The sequence below is a fragment of the Heptranchias perlo genome, chromosome 13 (assembly GCF_035084215.1).
Source record: "Heptranchias perlo isolate sHepPer1 chromosome 13, sHepPer1.hap1, whole genome shotgun sequence".
Classification (NCBI taxonomy): domain Eukaryota; kingdom Metazoa; phylum Chordata; class Chondrichthyes; order Hexanchiformes; family Hexanchidae; genus Heptranchias; species Heptranchias perlo.
In genome coordinates, this window is record NC_090337.1 from 21,150,614 (window position 1) to 21,166,120 (window position 15,507).

Here is a 15,507-nt window from a genome sequence, read left to right on the forward strand (position 1 = left end):
TTCAGCTACTGGGTTTACCCAGGCCCGGAAATCCCGGCCCCCAAGAGTTAAATGGGAAACATAGGTCAAATTTGAGGCACCAGCCTCTTTAAAATATTTTAAGGACAGACCCGCCTCCGGAGTCGCAAGCCCCCCCAACCCACCTCCGTTAAAACCGCCCGCCCTGGTGCTTTAAAATTACCTCTAAGGCATCAGCACTGTGCGGAAAACTGGTAATAGCGGATCAGCCATCCATTACACACCCGGCCTAATTTTCCTTTCCATTGAAGTTGATGGAAAGCAAATCTGTGAGGATGTATAATGGGGTAGCCAATCCACAACGTCGAGTTTATCACCCGGCGGGGAAAGTTAAAATCTGCCCCAGAGTATCTGCACAGGCCATCCACTATTCCACCCACCAAGAATGTGCCCTCGAAGTCTGTAAACAAAACGAAAGCCAGCTCTCTCCCTCCACAAGATAACCCAGTCATCACCAGGAAAAGCTACAGTCTAGGGACAACCAAAGTCAAATGCCAGTCAAGTCTATGATTTGACCTTGGATTTCCCAGTTGGGGGTCTAAACGCTCTTAATTATTGGGTCACTCCAACAGAACTCACGATACCGCTTAGCTCTTTTCATGACTTGCTCCATTACTGTTCCAGGATTATTGAGCGGATTCTTCATGATCGTCTGCAGATTTTTCAAGTAATTTCCTGCTTTCTGTAACATCAGAATTTAGAAACATGTTGCAAAATAAAAATCAGTAAGAACATTGCATTCAGAATTCATTGATTATAGCTCATCAACATACTGCTTACACTGCATTCTTACCGTTTCGAGTAAGAATAAACTTTGAAACGGAAAGTTGAAATTTGCTGCTTTTTTAAAAAACAAAGATCAACTTTTTTTTCTATCCTCTTCCCTTCCCCTCTTCTGGATTTCCACACATCATTATCCACCCCTGGTTGAGACTATGGATAATTAACCTGATCCCAGATTTTTTCCAATATTGCAATGTAAAGGGCTGCTGAGAAGTGAACAAGGTTTAGGCAGTGGTGACTTGCTCTCTAATTATCCCTCACCAGGTAATGTAAATTGGGTTACCTCAAGTTATTAGTCTGCTTCCCAAGTACTTTACCTTTGTTTTATACCTCACAGCACATTTGAGATAAAGGGCATATTATATGGTGAATCATTGGCAGAAATCAATTTTTACTATCCAAGCTACTCTGCAATTTCTCTCAATGACAACTGGAAACTCACCATGTGGGGAATCCTTGGGGTTTGACCCTGTATTTTACGGCACGGTATATCAGAGCATCAAATCATTTTGCCATTGCACCACCTCATAAGAAAATTCTGATCAGATATGGGCTAGATTTTCTTTCGCTGATTCTGAATGGATAAACACTAAGTGGATAGAAAAATAAACTCTAAACTATATTGAAAAGACTATTCTTTGAATTGGCAAAGCAAAAAAAAAAATCATTGGCAACTCTCGTGTAGAGGGAAAAATAATACTGTTGATCCAATAACAAATATATGATACAGTATGAGAGTCAAGTCTGTACCTGTAATAATTCACTATATGGCAGGGGCTGAGTGGCCGGGTCCTGCTCCTACTTCTTGTATTCTTTAGATTTGAGGTTAGGATCAGATCAGCCATGATCTTATTGAATGGCGGAGCAGGCTCGAGGAGCCGATTGGCCTACTCCTGCTCCTATTTCTTATGTTCTTATGTAGGTACCTGATCTTAGTTGTGCCAACAGATGACAAGAAAAGGGAATGTGTTTAGGAAAGAAAATCAGGGCCAATATAAGTCAAGCTGCTCTTGCACACCTTCTAGTGGCTTGATACAGAATAGCACTGAGAAAAACTGGGCGGCAGGAGATGCAGCTAACAAGAGAGGCAAGTGCATTGTACTGTATTGGATAGGTAAGAATACTAAATTGCACTACACTATTACTACCCTACAGAACAGAGAGATGTAATACATTGGCCCAGAATTTCCTGTAGCCGGTCAACAAACAGCACCTGCCATTAGTTAGATTTGCCCTTGCCCGTTTAATTTCCATGAGATTTTGCATTGCAAGTTGCTGGAAATGCGAGATGGAAATGGTGTGGTGCCCTCTACAGGGCATCTGGGATCTGTGTGAACAGGGCAAGCAACTGTGTATCTCCTTAACCAATCAGACTGAGGATTGTTAAATGAACAGCACAGAGTCTGACTAAGGAAGTGTAAGTTAGAATCAGGTATAGAAAGAGAAATAAAGGGAGGGAAAGAAAGATTGGATTAAAAGAGAGAGAAAAAAAAGAGACAGAAAGAAAAAGTTTTTTAAAAATATTATTTTTTTTAAATCTCCAACAATTAAAAGCTGAAGGAATGAGACTCCATATTTTCAGTGCCAGAGAGGTTGTTTGGCTGTCATTAGGACTTATCACACCATTAAAAAGGGTACTTAGACTGAAATGGACAAGCCCCAACTTTCTGTGGCAACTTTAGTTTACATCTACCATGCAAATACAGGAACTTCACGCTGTTCAATGTATTTGAATGGTGAGTCAAACAGCGAGATGCCGTTTTTGGGAAGCTAATGGCGAACAGCGCATCTCAGACAGCAACTTCTGGATTTTCTCGTTTACCTGTGCATCTGCCCTCGACTGAAGTTGCTATGCGATTTGCATATAAATAATGGTGAGCACCATTAGCCTCACTGTTACTTTGACAGCAAATTCTGGGCCATTATTTTGTACTGCATAGGTAGGTTTATTATCCTATACTATAATATTACTGCATTACATTATATAGTAAGCAGTCAGAACATACTTGAATACCAGTTAGTGCAATAAACAATCGGAGAATGTCGTTGGTTCCCTCAAAAATACGGAAGATGCGCAGATCTCTCATCACTCTCTCTATACCTGTTTCCTGTAGGATTGCAAATAAACAAATATAGGTATATAACATACACATACATACCAGGTACATAACATACACATACATATTACTTACATCTATAGATTTCAACTCTTGGACATTTTTATTTTATTGTACGTCCTATAGAAAAACAAAAACAAGCATACGCAATATTGTTAATTCTGCAACTAAGGTCATCGCTACCTCAGACATCCCATACAGCAGCTTCATAAGACTTCTACAGTTCCTTCACAAAAACAAAAACATCATGCACCCTACAGTACATTCCTACATTCCATTCGATATGTACATATAGACCATACAGCATCCAGTACCTTTATATATTCCTACAGTACCTGCATATAGCCCATGCCTCCCAGGATCTGGATACATTCATCAGTCACATACCAGGCAGCCTCCTGTAGAGATCATGAAAACAATGAACAGTGTATCTGGGCAGAAGATATTTTACTGATTTTTTTTTTCAGTATGTGGTTTAACTCATCAAATATTTAATTGGAAATAAAAATTTCAACCCACGATTGCTCCCATTCTCTTCTGCCCAGGACTTCCCTCGATAATTTCATAAGGGTTTGCATTCATCCGCTATTGGAAGGGTGTAAGAAATCAGTGAGATATGCATTCTAATTACATTCTAGTAAGTTCAAACACGATAGCTACTCGCCCTCAACCAAGTCTAATGTCCAATCCTTCCTGAGGGCATCCCAGATGCTTCCACTGGTGCTCACAATCCATATTTCATCTTTAATGGAAGGAAACCCTTTTTTGATATTCAAATATGTCTGTCTTAAATTATTTAAATTTTATTGTGAATATTCTAGGCGCTATATATATTAGATACATTTGAAATTTCTCATTGCAAACCTTACGATTTCAAAATCAGCAAAACATCTTTCTTACTAAGGTTTTTCTCTCCCCATTTTTTATTTGAAACCTCACTGCAAAATGCTGAGAGGATGGGATTTTTTTTAATTCGTTCATTGGATGTGGGCGTCGCTGGCAAGGCCAGCATTTATTGCCCATCCCTAATTGCCCTTAAGCCACCTTCTTGAACCGCTGCAGTCCATGTGGTGAAGGTTCTCCCAGATGCTGTTAGGTAGGGAGTTCCAGGATATTGACCCAGCGACGATGAAGGAACGGCGATATATTTCCAAGTTGGGATGGTGTGTGACTTGGAGGGAAATGTGCAGGTGGTGTTGTTCCCATGTGCCTGCTGCCCTTGTCCTTCTAGGTGGTAGAGGTCGTGGGTTTGGGAGGTGCTGTCAAAGAAGCCTTGGCGAGTTGCTGCAGTGCATCCTGTGGATGGTCCACACTGCAGCCACAGTGCACCAGTGGTGAAGGAAGTGAATATTTAGGGTGGTGGATGGGGTGCCAATCAAGCGGGCTGCTTTGTCCTGAATGGTGTCGAGCTTCTTGAGTGTTGTTGGAACTGCACTCATCCAGGCAAGTGGAGAGTATTCCATCACACTCCTGACTTGTGCCTTGTAGATGGTGGAAAGGCCTTGGGGAGTCAGGAGGTGAGTCACTCGCCACAGATTACCCAGCCTCTGACCTGCTCTTGTAGCCACAGTATTTATGTGGCTGATCCAGTTAAGTTTCTGGTCAATGGTGATCCAGGTTTTTGATGGTGGGGGATTCGGTGATGATAATGCCGTTGAATGTCAAGGGGAGGTGGTTAGACTCTCTTTTGTTGGAGATGGTCATTGCCTGGCCCTTGTCTGGCATGAATGTTACTTACCACTTATCAGCCCAAGCCTGGATGTTGTCCATGTCTTGCTGCATGCGGGCATGGACTGCTTCACTATCTGAGGGGTTGCGAATGGAACTGAACACTGTGCAATCATCAGCAAACATCCCCATTTCTGACCTAATGATGGAGGGAAGGTCATTGATGAAGCAGTTGAAGATGGTTGAGCCTAGGACACTGCCCTGAGGAACTCTTGCAGCAATGTCCTGGGGCTGAGATGATTGGCCTCCAACAACCACTACCATCTTCCTTTTTGCTAGGTATGATTTCAGCCACTGGAGAGTTTTCCTCCTGATTCCCATTGACTTCAATTTTACTAAGGCTCCTTGGTGCCACACTCGGTCAAATGCTGCCTTGATGTCAAGGGCAGTCGATCTCACCTCACCTCTGGAATTCAGCTCTTTTGTCCATGTTTGAACCAAGGCTCTAATGAGGTCTGGAGCTGAGTGGTCCTGGTGGAACCCAAACTGAGCATTGGTGAGCAGTTACTGGTGAGTAAGTGCCACTTGAAAGCACTGTCGACGATACCTTCCATCACTTTGCTGATGATTGAGAGTAGACTGATGGGGCGGTAATTGGCCGGATTGGATTCTTCCTGCTTTTTGTGGACAGGACTTACCTGGGCAATTTTCCACATTGTCAGGTAGATGCCAGTATTGTAGCTGAACAGCTCGGCTAGAGGCTCGGCTCCTTCTGGAGCACAAGTCTTTAGCACTACAGCCTGGATGTTGTCGGTGCCCATAGCCTTTGTTGTATCCAGTGCACGCTGCCATTTCTTGATATCATGTGGGGTCAATCGAATTGGCTGAAGACTGGCTTCTGTGATGGTGGGGATATCGGCACTTCTGGCTGATAATGGTTGCAAGCACTTCAGCCTTGTCTTTTGCGCTCACGTGCTGGACTCTGCCATCATTGAGGATGAGGATGTTCATGGAGCCTCCTCCTCCCGTTAGTTGTTTAACTGTCCACCAGCATTCACAACTGGATGTGGCAGGACTGCAGAGCTTTGATCTGATCCATTGTTTGTGGAATCGCTTAGCTCTGTCTATAGCATGTTGCTTCCACTGTTTAGTATGCATGTAGTCCTGTGTTGGAGCTTCACCAGGTTGGCACCTCATTTTTAAGTACGCCTGGTGCTGCTCCTGGCATGCTCTTCTACGCTCCTCATTGAACCAGGGTTGATACCTTGGCTTGTTGGTAATGGTAGAGTGAGGATTATGCCAGGCCATGAGGTTACAGGTTGTGCTGGAATACAATTCTGTTGCTGCTGATGGCCCACAGCGCCTCATGGATGCCCAGTTTTGAGCTGCTAGATCTGTTCTGAATCTATCCCATTTAGCATGGTGGTAGTGCCACACAACACGTTGGATGGTGTCCTCAGCGTGAAGACAGGACTTCATCTCCACAGGCACTGTGCGGTGGTCACTCCTACCAATATTGTCATGGACGAGGTCAAGTAAGTTTTTCCCTCGTATTGGTTCGCTCACCACCTGCCGCAGGCCCAGTCTGGCGGCTATGTCCTTCAGGACACGGCCAGCTCGGTCAGTAGTGGTGCTACCGAGCCACTCTTGGTGATGGATATTGAAGTCACCCACCCAGAGTACATTCTGTGCCCTTGCTACCCTCAGTGCTTCCTCCAAGTAGTGCTCAACATGAAGGAGGACTGATTCATCAGCTGAGGGAGGGCGGTAGCTGGTAATCAGCAGGTGGTTTCCTTGCCCATGTTTGACCTGATGCCATGAGATTTCATGGGGTCCAGAGTCAATGTTGAGGACTCCCAGAGCCACCCCCTCCTGACTGTATCCCACTGTACCGCCACCTCTGGTGAGTCTGTCCTGCCGGTGGAACAGGGCATACCCAGGGATGGTGAAGGAAGAGTTTGGGAAGTTGGCTGAAAGGTATGACTCTGTGAGTATGGCTATGTCAGGCTGTTGCTCGTCTGTGAGACAGCTCTCCCAATTTTGGCACAAGTCCCCAGATGTTCGTGAGGAGAACTTTGCGGGGTCAACTGAGCATGGTTTGCCTCTGTCATGTCCGGTGCCTAGTGGTCCGATGTCGGTGGTCTTATTGTGACTTTCCATAGCGAGATTGTACAACTGACTGGCTTGCTAGGCCATTTCAGAGGGCAATTAAGAATTAATCACATTGCTGTAGGTCTGGAGTCACTTATAGGCCAGACCAGGTAAGGACGGCAAGTTTCCTTCCCTAAAGGACATTAGTGAACCAGATGGGTTTTTACAACAATCCATTGGTTTCATGGCCACCATTGATACTACTAGTTTTTTTTTTATTCCAGATTTTATTTAATTAATTGATTTTAAATTCCCCAGCTGCCATGGCAAGATTTGAACTCATGACTCCAGATTATTAGTCCAGTCCAGTAACATAACCACTATGTTACCATATGGTAGGGCTGGAGTACGGCTCCTGGGCCTCATCCCAAGCTGCTCTTTAGCTGGCTACTAGGAGGCACCTTAGTCAACTCTTCCCTCCAATTTTCCTTCCGTTCCATTGAGGAAATTTCATGCTTTTGCTCAGCACCTTCCCACAAAAGCGTGGCTGAGTACAGAAACTGAGTGTGAGTGGAACTGCAGACACAAACCACCACCCTGTTACTTTGTTGCATCATCTTATGCTCTTGTAATATTGTCTTTATCAGAGATTCATTCTGTTGAGGATTCGAACTAATGTCCTACTATAATGTAGCTACAGTCTGAATCAAGCAAGCAAAGAAGCTTTGTTGCAAAGGAAGATAGGTAGTAAGAGTTTGTAACAAGATCCAACCACAACAGCATTTCCTTACTCCAATACTCACTGAAGCGAAGACTTTGCTAATTGCAGCCTCAATCTGGAATTCACTCGCACCTGTATCCATATTACCACTGACTATATAGGCCATCGACTGTAGGAATACACAAATTTCAGTAAGAAAAACATTATGGCATGAATTACTTCACAGTTAGTCCTTTCACTTGTGCATGTATCTACTGGAATGATGGACTTACTATTGACTCTGCATACTCTTGTCAAGTCAAAAGAAAATGTGTAAACCTTTTTAAAATCAAATTAGTTCAGTGGGTTGCTGAACTCAAATCTCATATAGAATGCTGTATAAATGGAGAGGAAATTACAAAGGCTGAATTGATACCTGATACAGTAAAGTAATGTGGACTGACACACAAGGTTGCTAAGATTCTTTGTGGCTTTACGTGGCATGGTATCACGGTGATCACAGGCCTGTTGTAATTGTAAATTGCAACTTCTCCACTGCACTAAGGAACAAGCTAGCCTTGATTTATATACACTTTTTAAATTTATTATAAATGGAAAGTGTTTGCAGAGTGCACCATACTTTGATAGCACAATAGACTCTTGATGTGCGCAATAATGAAAAGTGGCAACTTCTGAAATGACCAAGGAGGAGATAGGTAACTTATTTGATCTGGAAAGGGAACTAGAGGGTGTTGCAGGAGGTAAGTAGTGACACTATTCACATTACTACCAACAGGTCGAACAGCTGTGCAAACCTAAGGTAAATAAATTACAGGAGCTGGATAAGATGCATCTGAGGATCCTTAAGGAAATAAGAAAGGAGATTGCAAGGGAGCTCTTGCCAATCTAACTTAACTGGTTTTCTTTGAGGGTGTGACAAAGCAGCTTGATAGGGGTACGGCAGTGGATGTGGTATACTTGGGTTTCAGTGAGGCCTTTGATACAGTTCCTCTGGAAAGGATGGTACTGAAAATAAAGAAAGTGGGAATCAGTGGAAATATTTTACTATGAATACGTAATTGGTTGTGCAATCGAAGCCAGAGGGTAGTGGCACAGGGGTTGTCATCAGCCTGGGAGAATGTTACTAGTGGGTCCCACAGGGTTCTGTCTTGGGATCTTTTTGTTTAATATCCTCATAAATGATCTGGAGCTAGGAGTCACAAACACAATGGTTAAATTTTCAGATGATATAAAGCTAATGAAGGTGGCAGACTCCAAAGCTGAACAGGATAAGTTATAGGAGAATTTGAATATAATTGGGAATTGGGCAAACAGGTGACAGATCAAATTCAATGTAGAGAAATTCACATGGGGACAAAAAAAATCTAAGAAGGGACTATTACTTCAATAGAAAGAAAATAATATACATGGTAAATAAAAGATCTGGGGGTCCTGATTGACAATAAATTGAAGCTAAATCAACAATGCTCAGTAGCAATGAGTAAAGCAAATCAGATGTTGGTATGTATTAAAAGGACGACATTGAGCCAAAATGGTGAGGTAATCCTGCCATTTTATAAATCATTGGTGCAGTTCTGGTCACCGCAGTACAAAAAGGATATTGCAGCTATTGAAAGGACACAGAAGAGAGCAACCAGAATGATTGAAAGAATAAAGAGATTAGATTATGAGGAGCGATTATGTAAATGGCACATGTTCTCACTGGAAAAGGTTGAGAGGTGATATGATTGCTTTTTTTAGGATTCCAAAGGGACTAGATAATGTAGACCATGACAAGCTGTTTCACTTTGTCCAGAACAGCAAAACCAGAGGATACGACGTGCATTTGAAGGGGGCTAAATTCGAAACTAATCTGCGGAAATGTTATTTCAGAGAGCAAATGATCAATCTATGCAACAGGTTCTCTAGGCAGAAAGTGGAAGCACTTAGTATTGATTCATTCAAATGAAAATGGGATAGATTCTTTCAGAAAATAGTATTTTGGGATATAGTATATGAGTAATTTGATACTTATCAAATTACTCATATACTATATCCCAAAATAGTATTTTGGGATATAGTATATGAAATACATATGATGATATTTATCAACATATGGTAATTGTAGCATACTTGGGAGGAACAGGTGACTTTGGATCTATGGCTCACAAAGCTGTCCACCACGGGGGTTTTCCTCACGTCATGTTTGGGTCTGTTATAGAATAATTGGTAGAGAGTGATTGCTATGATAATACAACAATTCCATTATTGTTGTATTAAGCGACTATCAGGATGGTTGAAGGTGAACTAGATGGACCGTGGTCTTTTTTCGTCCAGCAATTCCTATGTTCTTATGACATTTATCTACTAAATACCCTTATTTATTTTATGAGGATCAATATATAATTCATTTAGTGATAGTGTTAAAGTGAAAGTGACAGTAATAGGTATCTGTCTACGACAAACCTCATTCCCCATCACAAATTCCTGTACGTTTCATAATTTTGTAATTAAAACATTGTAAATGAGACAAAATAAAATTGAAGCTAATGATAACATAGGTTTATTCCAGTTGGGTATGAGTACAGAGGCCTGCTTCATACCACTGTGATTGCGGTACAAGCTTGTGTGGAGAATAACATTCCAATATACTTATTAATATGAATTTCATAGTTTCACTGCCAATCCACTAGGTTGAGGATGCAAAACTGGGATGGGTCTGGAGAGAGGATTAGACAGTACAGAAGAGAAGACTTTAAAACTTAGGACGGGTTCCTATAGAACACAGCTAAGTAGCAAGAATCCTAGCCCCAGAGATAGTTCTAATTTGCCAAGTGCCATTAGTGAGCCCAACTGGCTGGTCAGTCATTGGCAGTTCCCTGGAGTACTGCAGGCCTGCCTGGTTGAGATAGCTGATTACGAGTCTACCACCGAGAATTGACTTTGTTCTAGTTCCAAATTTCAATCACCAGCTGTGTCATATTGGAGACACTTCGACCCTTAAGAGACACTACTTGAGCTGTTCAAAAGGCATCAGTCATCCTCCTGTACCTTGCCCAAGTAGCCATTCCTCACGTGTGAGCTTGGACTGTGGGTGTTGGCAAGCCCTTCAATCATGAGGGTCATCTCAGTTCAGTCTAATCCTGATCTCATCTAACATTCACACATATGCACTTCCAAGGAGGAGTCACTAACTAGCAAGCAGGAACCTGATCCAACTTTCCCAACCCTAGGCCAGGGCTGTTGAGACCATGTTAATATGCTTGCTGCCATCCTGGTTGAGATCAGCTAACTCAGTACAGACAGCGATCAAACCTGGGACTTTCTAGTCTGTATGACTCAGTTACACACAACCTTCACCAAATGAGCCACTAGGAAGCTTTGAGAGGAATGTCTTTATGGATTTTTTTACCTCAGTTACATACTGCATCATAGCCATAGTAGCAATTTTCTCTTGGATGAGGCCATAGTGGTGAATCTTGCTACCGAACTGTGTTCGATTGGCAGCATGGTCCACCTATTAAAATAGGGTTGCAAAAGAAAATGCAAAAGGACATCAGATAAACAACTATGGTCATTAAAGTTAACAATCATAATCTTTCAAGTGGAGTTTATTGCTTTAGCTCTGTTCACATCAGACTTGATGGCCCCCATATTTACGGGGAGGGAGCAGGGGCAGTTGTAGTGGTTAGGAAACACAGAAATGCGGGGAATGTGGAGGTCCTGCCGAATTTAACATCAGAACTTCATTTGAGTTTTTTTTTCTCCTTTTCCCAGCTGGCAGCCAACCAGATTGAGAGGCTGTCAGGTGGAAAGGCCTGCACTAGAAGGCCGCAGCTGGGGAGCGGAGAGAGGGAGAGAAGGAGGAAGGGAGGGAGAGATCGCAGGGGGGGGAGAAGAGATCTTGGGCGGGCTGGAGATCCGATCTCTTCCCCCCGCGACCCCCCCCCCCCCCCCACCCATGATGTGATCTCCCCCCCCCCCCCAATCTGATCTCTCCTCCCCGCAATCCAATCCCTCCATCCCCGAGATCGCTCCCCCCCCCCCCCCCGCGATCTGATCTCTCCCTTCCCGCACCCACCGCGATCCGATCTCTCCACCTCTGATCTCTTCCCCCCCACCCCCACAAAACCCACGATCTCTCCCTCCCTCCTCTCTGGTGCCTGGCTGCAGCCTTATACAGCAGGCTTTCCCGCCTGGCAGCCAGCCAGCCTCTGCCCGCAATGCATAATCATTTTATCGTATAATACAGAATTTGGTCCTAGAAATACAAACTGCATACTCAAAACAAAAATTGAAGCTGAACTCTTGTTTTAAGTTGTTTGAGACCTGGAGTAATTCAAAGCAATGTTTCACAACATACTGGAGTATCATTGTACTGCAACACCATTAGATTTCTCAACAACAAAGAAGTACATTAACTAAGTACCATTTTGTAAGTCCAGCCAGGCACTGTACAATCATTTAAAACCATTAAAGACCAAGCCATAAGGAGTTCAGAATGACATCGCTGACAAATCTGCAACCACTTGGAGATTCAATAGGATGATTTCTCTTCAAATGTTTGCTGACCTACAGGCCTGGGTGTCACAAATGAAGGGAAAAGATTCCATGGCACATGCTGAAGGATGCACAGACTTGTTCCCATTCCATTTATAATTGTAAAGAAAATCCTTTCTTACATGGTATGGAATCTACTGACCTAGGTCGGAGTCCAGATCACATGGCTAGGGAAAGGCTCCATCACATGTTCATCAATCTCAATTTAGGCTTCAAAATATGCACACTTTTGACAGATCATTCAACTTATACCCGTTTTTCTACAGGCAGAGCTGTTAGCATGCATGTTTCCTGAATTAAATCTAATACACCAACAATTTCTGCTTAAAATGGCAGCTCTGTGCTTTTATGCCCTAATCTTTCTTCCTGATTATAATCCAGCAAGAGATCAAAATGTCTGCAAAATCTCTTTAAATTCTACACAAATTTAACTTGGTCACATGGTCTGCAAATCAACATATCATCAAAAGCTTAAAATTCCTTGTGTTTTATGCTTAACTAGTTCAGATGGGCGCTGTTCACAGTACAAGCACATGATGTAGGCATTACAGCTTCAAAAAGTCCAGCACAGAAACATGTATTTCACTAAGTGCAGGTATAGCACGATAAAATTCAATTTGCCAAGAGCCTGGGGATGGGTTGTTATCCAACTCTGGCAAGGCTGAAAACCAAGCCAACTTTCCACTTTACAATCAACATCAGTAAGTTTCCCCCTCTCCAAATTGTTTCTGATCCTTTTTCCGCCCTTCATAATTAAATTCCTCCATTTAAAGTTTACATAACAATTCTGGTCTGTGAAAGTAGATGAGTTAAAAATAAAAGTTCTATTTGCCAACCAGGCAGGCAGATTTTACCTGCTGGAGCTGTTCACATGATAGAGCATAAAAAGGTAATACTGGTCCTTTATCGGGGACAAAGATTAATATGTACTTTTGGAACCATTGCTTCAACTGCTTAAATGCATGTTCTGATGCAAGGCATTTGCAAGAGGATTCTAATGATAAACAAATTTATACTTACTGCTTTAGAAATCGCGCCAATCATTGTTCCTGAGAGAGCAGCAGCCATGCCGAATCGGCCATTGTTCAGTATGTTCATGGCTACTTTAAACCCATCTCCAACCTCACCTAGCACGTTTTCTGCCGGCACCTTCACATTGTCAAAGTAAACCTCAGCTGTGTTGGAAGCCTTGATTCCCATCTTCTTTTCAGGAGGACCACTGAATCAAAACAATAACAATATTGTCATCATTGTCTGAGGCACCGTGTGCCTTCATGATGCATCAGGCAGTGAGGAAGATCTGAGTAGAACAAAGAGAAGAATGCATTTTCCATACATAATTATTTTTTAAAACAAAGTATTAAAAAAAATATTTTGTTCCCCTCCTTCTAGGTCCTACCCCAAAACTCTGCACTTACACCATCCCCTGAGAAGGCAAGCAAGTAACAGGGTCCAAGATTTCTGCCAGTTCTGCTTTGTAACTAGGTGTGTGCTTTGTGGATTACTGAATACTTTTGCTTTTTCCATACAGAGTTTTGAGGATAGTAAGAAGTCTTCAACACATTGCATCACAGAATGATAGAATGCAGATTTGTGCCCATGATCCTCCGCACAAGAGAGTCCCCAATGCCAGCCACATCAATCATCAAGGGTGCCAATCAGAGGTCAAGCACTTCCCACGGGGAAGGAAATGCAGGGAGAATCACCTCAGACTGCTGTCACATACCTAGCTGGATTAGCAGAGGCTAGGAAATATGTTGGCCACTTGTCTTCTTAACTAGAGATAGTGTATAACCAAGAGGAAGAGGAAAGAAATTATCTTCAAAAACAAAAGTACCAGCCAAGAATTTATTAAATATAGAACAGGCTGACACAGTAGAGCTTAGCAGGGACCAATATTCTAGGATACAAGGTAAACTGAATGGGGGTTAAATTGGTTAATCCCCAAAAAGAGACGCTGAGATCGCGGTGTGCGCTTAACCCGCGCCCAGTTGTTGAGATGCAGGCAGCATGTAACATTCGTGCGGCCTGCTGTTTTACATGATTGCTGCGTGCAGCCACGCTACCTGTGCTGTTGAGTGGCTGCTCACCAGCAAGGGGCCCAGATATTGCGAGTGGCTAGCACCACTTGAAGGCAGCTTTCTTGCTGGAGAAGGTGGCGCATAACAGGAGGAGCAACTGGCAGTGGCTCCATGGAACATGAACCTGCTGTCCTCTCTCAGGATAACAGCATTCCTATCCCACTCCTGCCACTCTGCCAGTGCCCTTGCTGTTGCCCATCAGCTAGCCAGCCCACTCCCTGTGGAGTATTGAAACTTTATTATAGGAACGTTGGTACAGGAGTAAGCCATTTAGCCCCTCGAGCCTGTTCCGCCATTCAATGAGATTATGGCTGATCTGTGACCCAACTCCATATACCCGCCTTAGCCCCATATCCCTTAATACCTTTAGTTAACAACAATCTATCGATCTCAGATTTAAAATTAACAATGGAGCTAGCATCAACTGCCGTTTGCAGAAGAGCGTTCCAAACTTCTATCACCCTTTCCTAACTTCAATCCTGCAAGTCCTGGTTCTAATTTTTAGGCTATGTCCCCTCATCCAAGTATTCAAGTATAGGAAACTTCCAAAACCAGGTACAAATGCATCAGCAGCCAGAATCAATAATCCAGCAATGTACCTGTGACTTCTGCATGATCCCTTTAAATGCACTGGTGGGGGCATCCTCCATGCCGTTTCAGACCTGTTCAGCTGTGTGAGGTTAAGACAGTGCATTGGCTGGAGCATGGAGTTCCAAAATCTCATCTGTCCCTTTAAATCAGCGTTGCACACTGGTCTACCGCACAATCTCCCTACTTTACATGCTGCCAACGTTCGTTAAGTGCGCGTGCGCAAACGCCTTTACCAATATGGCGTCCAGCGCATGTCACGCCAGAAGTGTGCACGTGCATCTCAGATGCCATTTTCAGTGCTTAGGAGTCCATGTAACACCTACACAACGAGTGCTATGCAGCCCAATTTAGTCCAAATAATCTCTACAGAATCAGCTAACGAGAATGTAAAAATGTTCTATGCATGTCAAAAGTAAATACTGGTCTGACAAAGACCAGCTCTTCCTTTCTATTTAACTTTATAAGGTATGAAAATAGTTTATAAAATTTCAGCAAGTTTAAAGTTAACTACCATACTTTCAAACTTGCTTGACGACAGAATTGATTTTCTAGAATAAGAAAACATTTCATTTGCTACAAATCCCCTAAATAAACATCCATATTGGTGAAACGGTTAATGTAACTTTCCAGTATAAATCACTAGCAGTAAACCTTTTAAATATCTTACAAGCATTGTTCAATCTAGGTTTAATTTGAATGTCAGGTGTCTGCTAAGCTACTATAGAAAGGACAGTCAATATAATAAAATCAAAGGACATGAAATATTGATATTCCGCCACTAGATGTCACTGGCACATTTAGTAAATAGTATAACCTTGCAGCTAACCAAGCGAAAGACAAATGCAGTTGAACATTAATACATGAACTTTTTCTCCACTTGAATCCAGTACTATAGCAG

At 42.8% G+C, this 15,507-nt stretch overlaps 1 protein-coding gene across 1 annotated transcript in view; it reads right to left on the reverse strand.

Moving 5' to 3' along the window:
- The window catches only part of acadvl (acyl-CoA dehydrogenase very long chain), a 71,119-nt gene that overhangs the window by 25,504 nt on the left and 30,108 nt on the right, over positions 1–15,507 (reverse strand). The window contains exons 9-14 of the mRNA XM_067995741.1: positions 12,958–13,156; positions 10,790–10,894; positions 7,481–7,567; positions 3,254–3,316; positions 2,808–2,909; positions 603–700 (exon numbers count right to left, since the gene is read on the reverse strand). Of these exons, the coding sequence (XP_067851842.1) occupies positions 603–700; positions 2,808–2,909; positions 3,254–3,316; positions 7,481–7,567; positions 10,790–10,894; positions 12,958–13,156 (654 nt within the window). The remainder of the gene's footprint in view (positions 1–602; positions 701–2,807; positions 2,910–3,253; positions 3,317–7,480; positions 7,568–10,789; positions 10,895–12,957; positions 13,157–15,507) is intronic.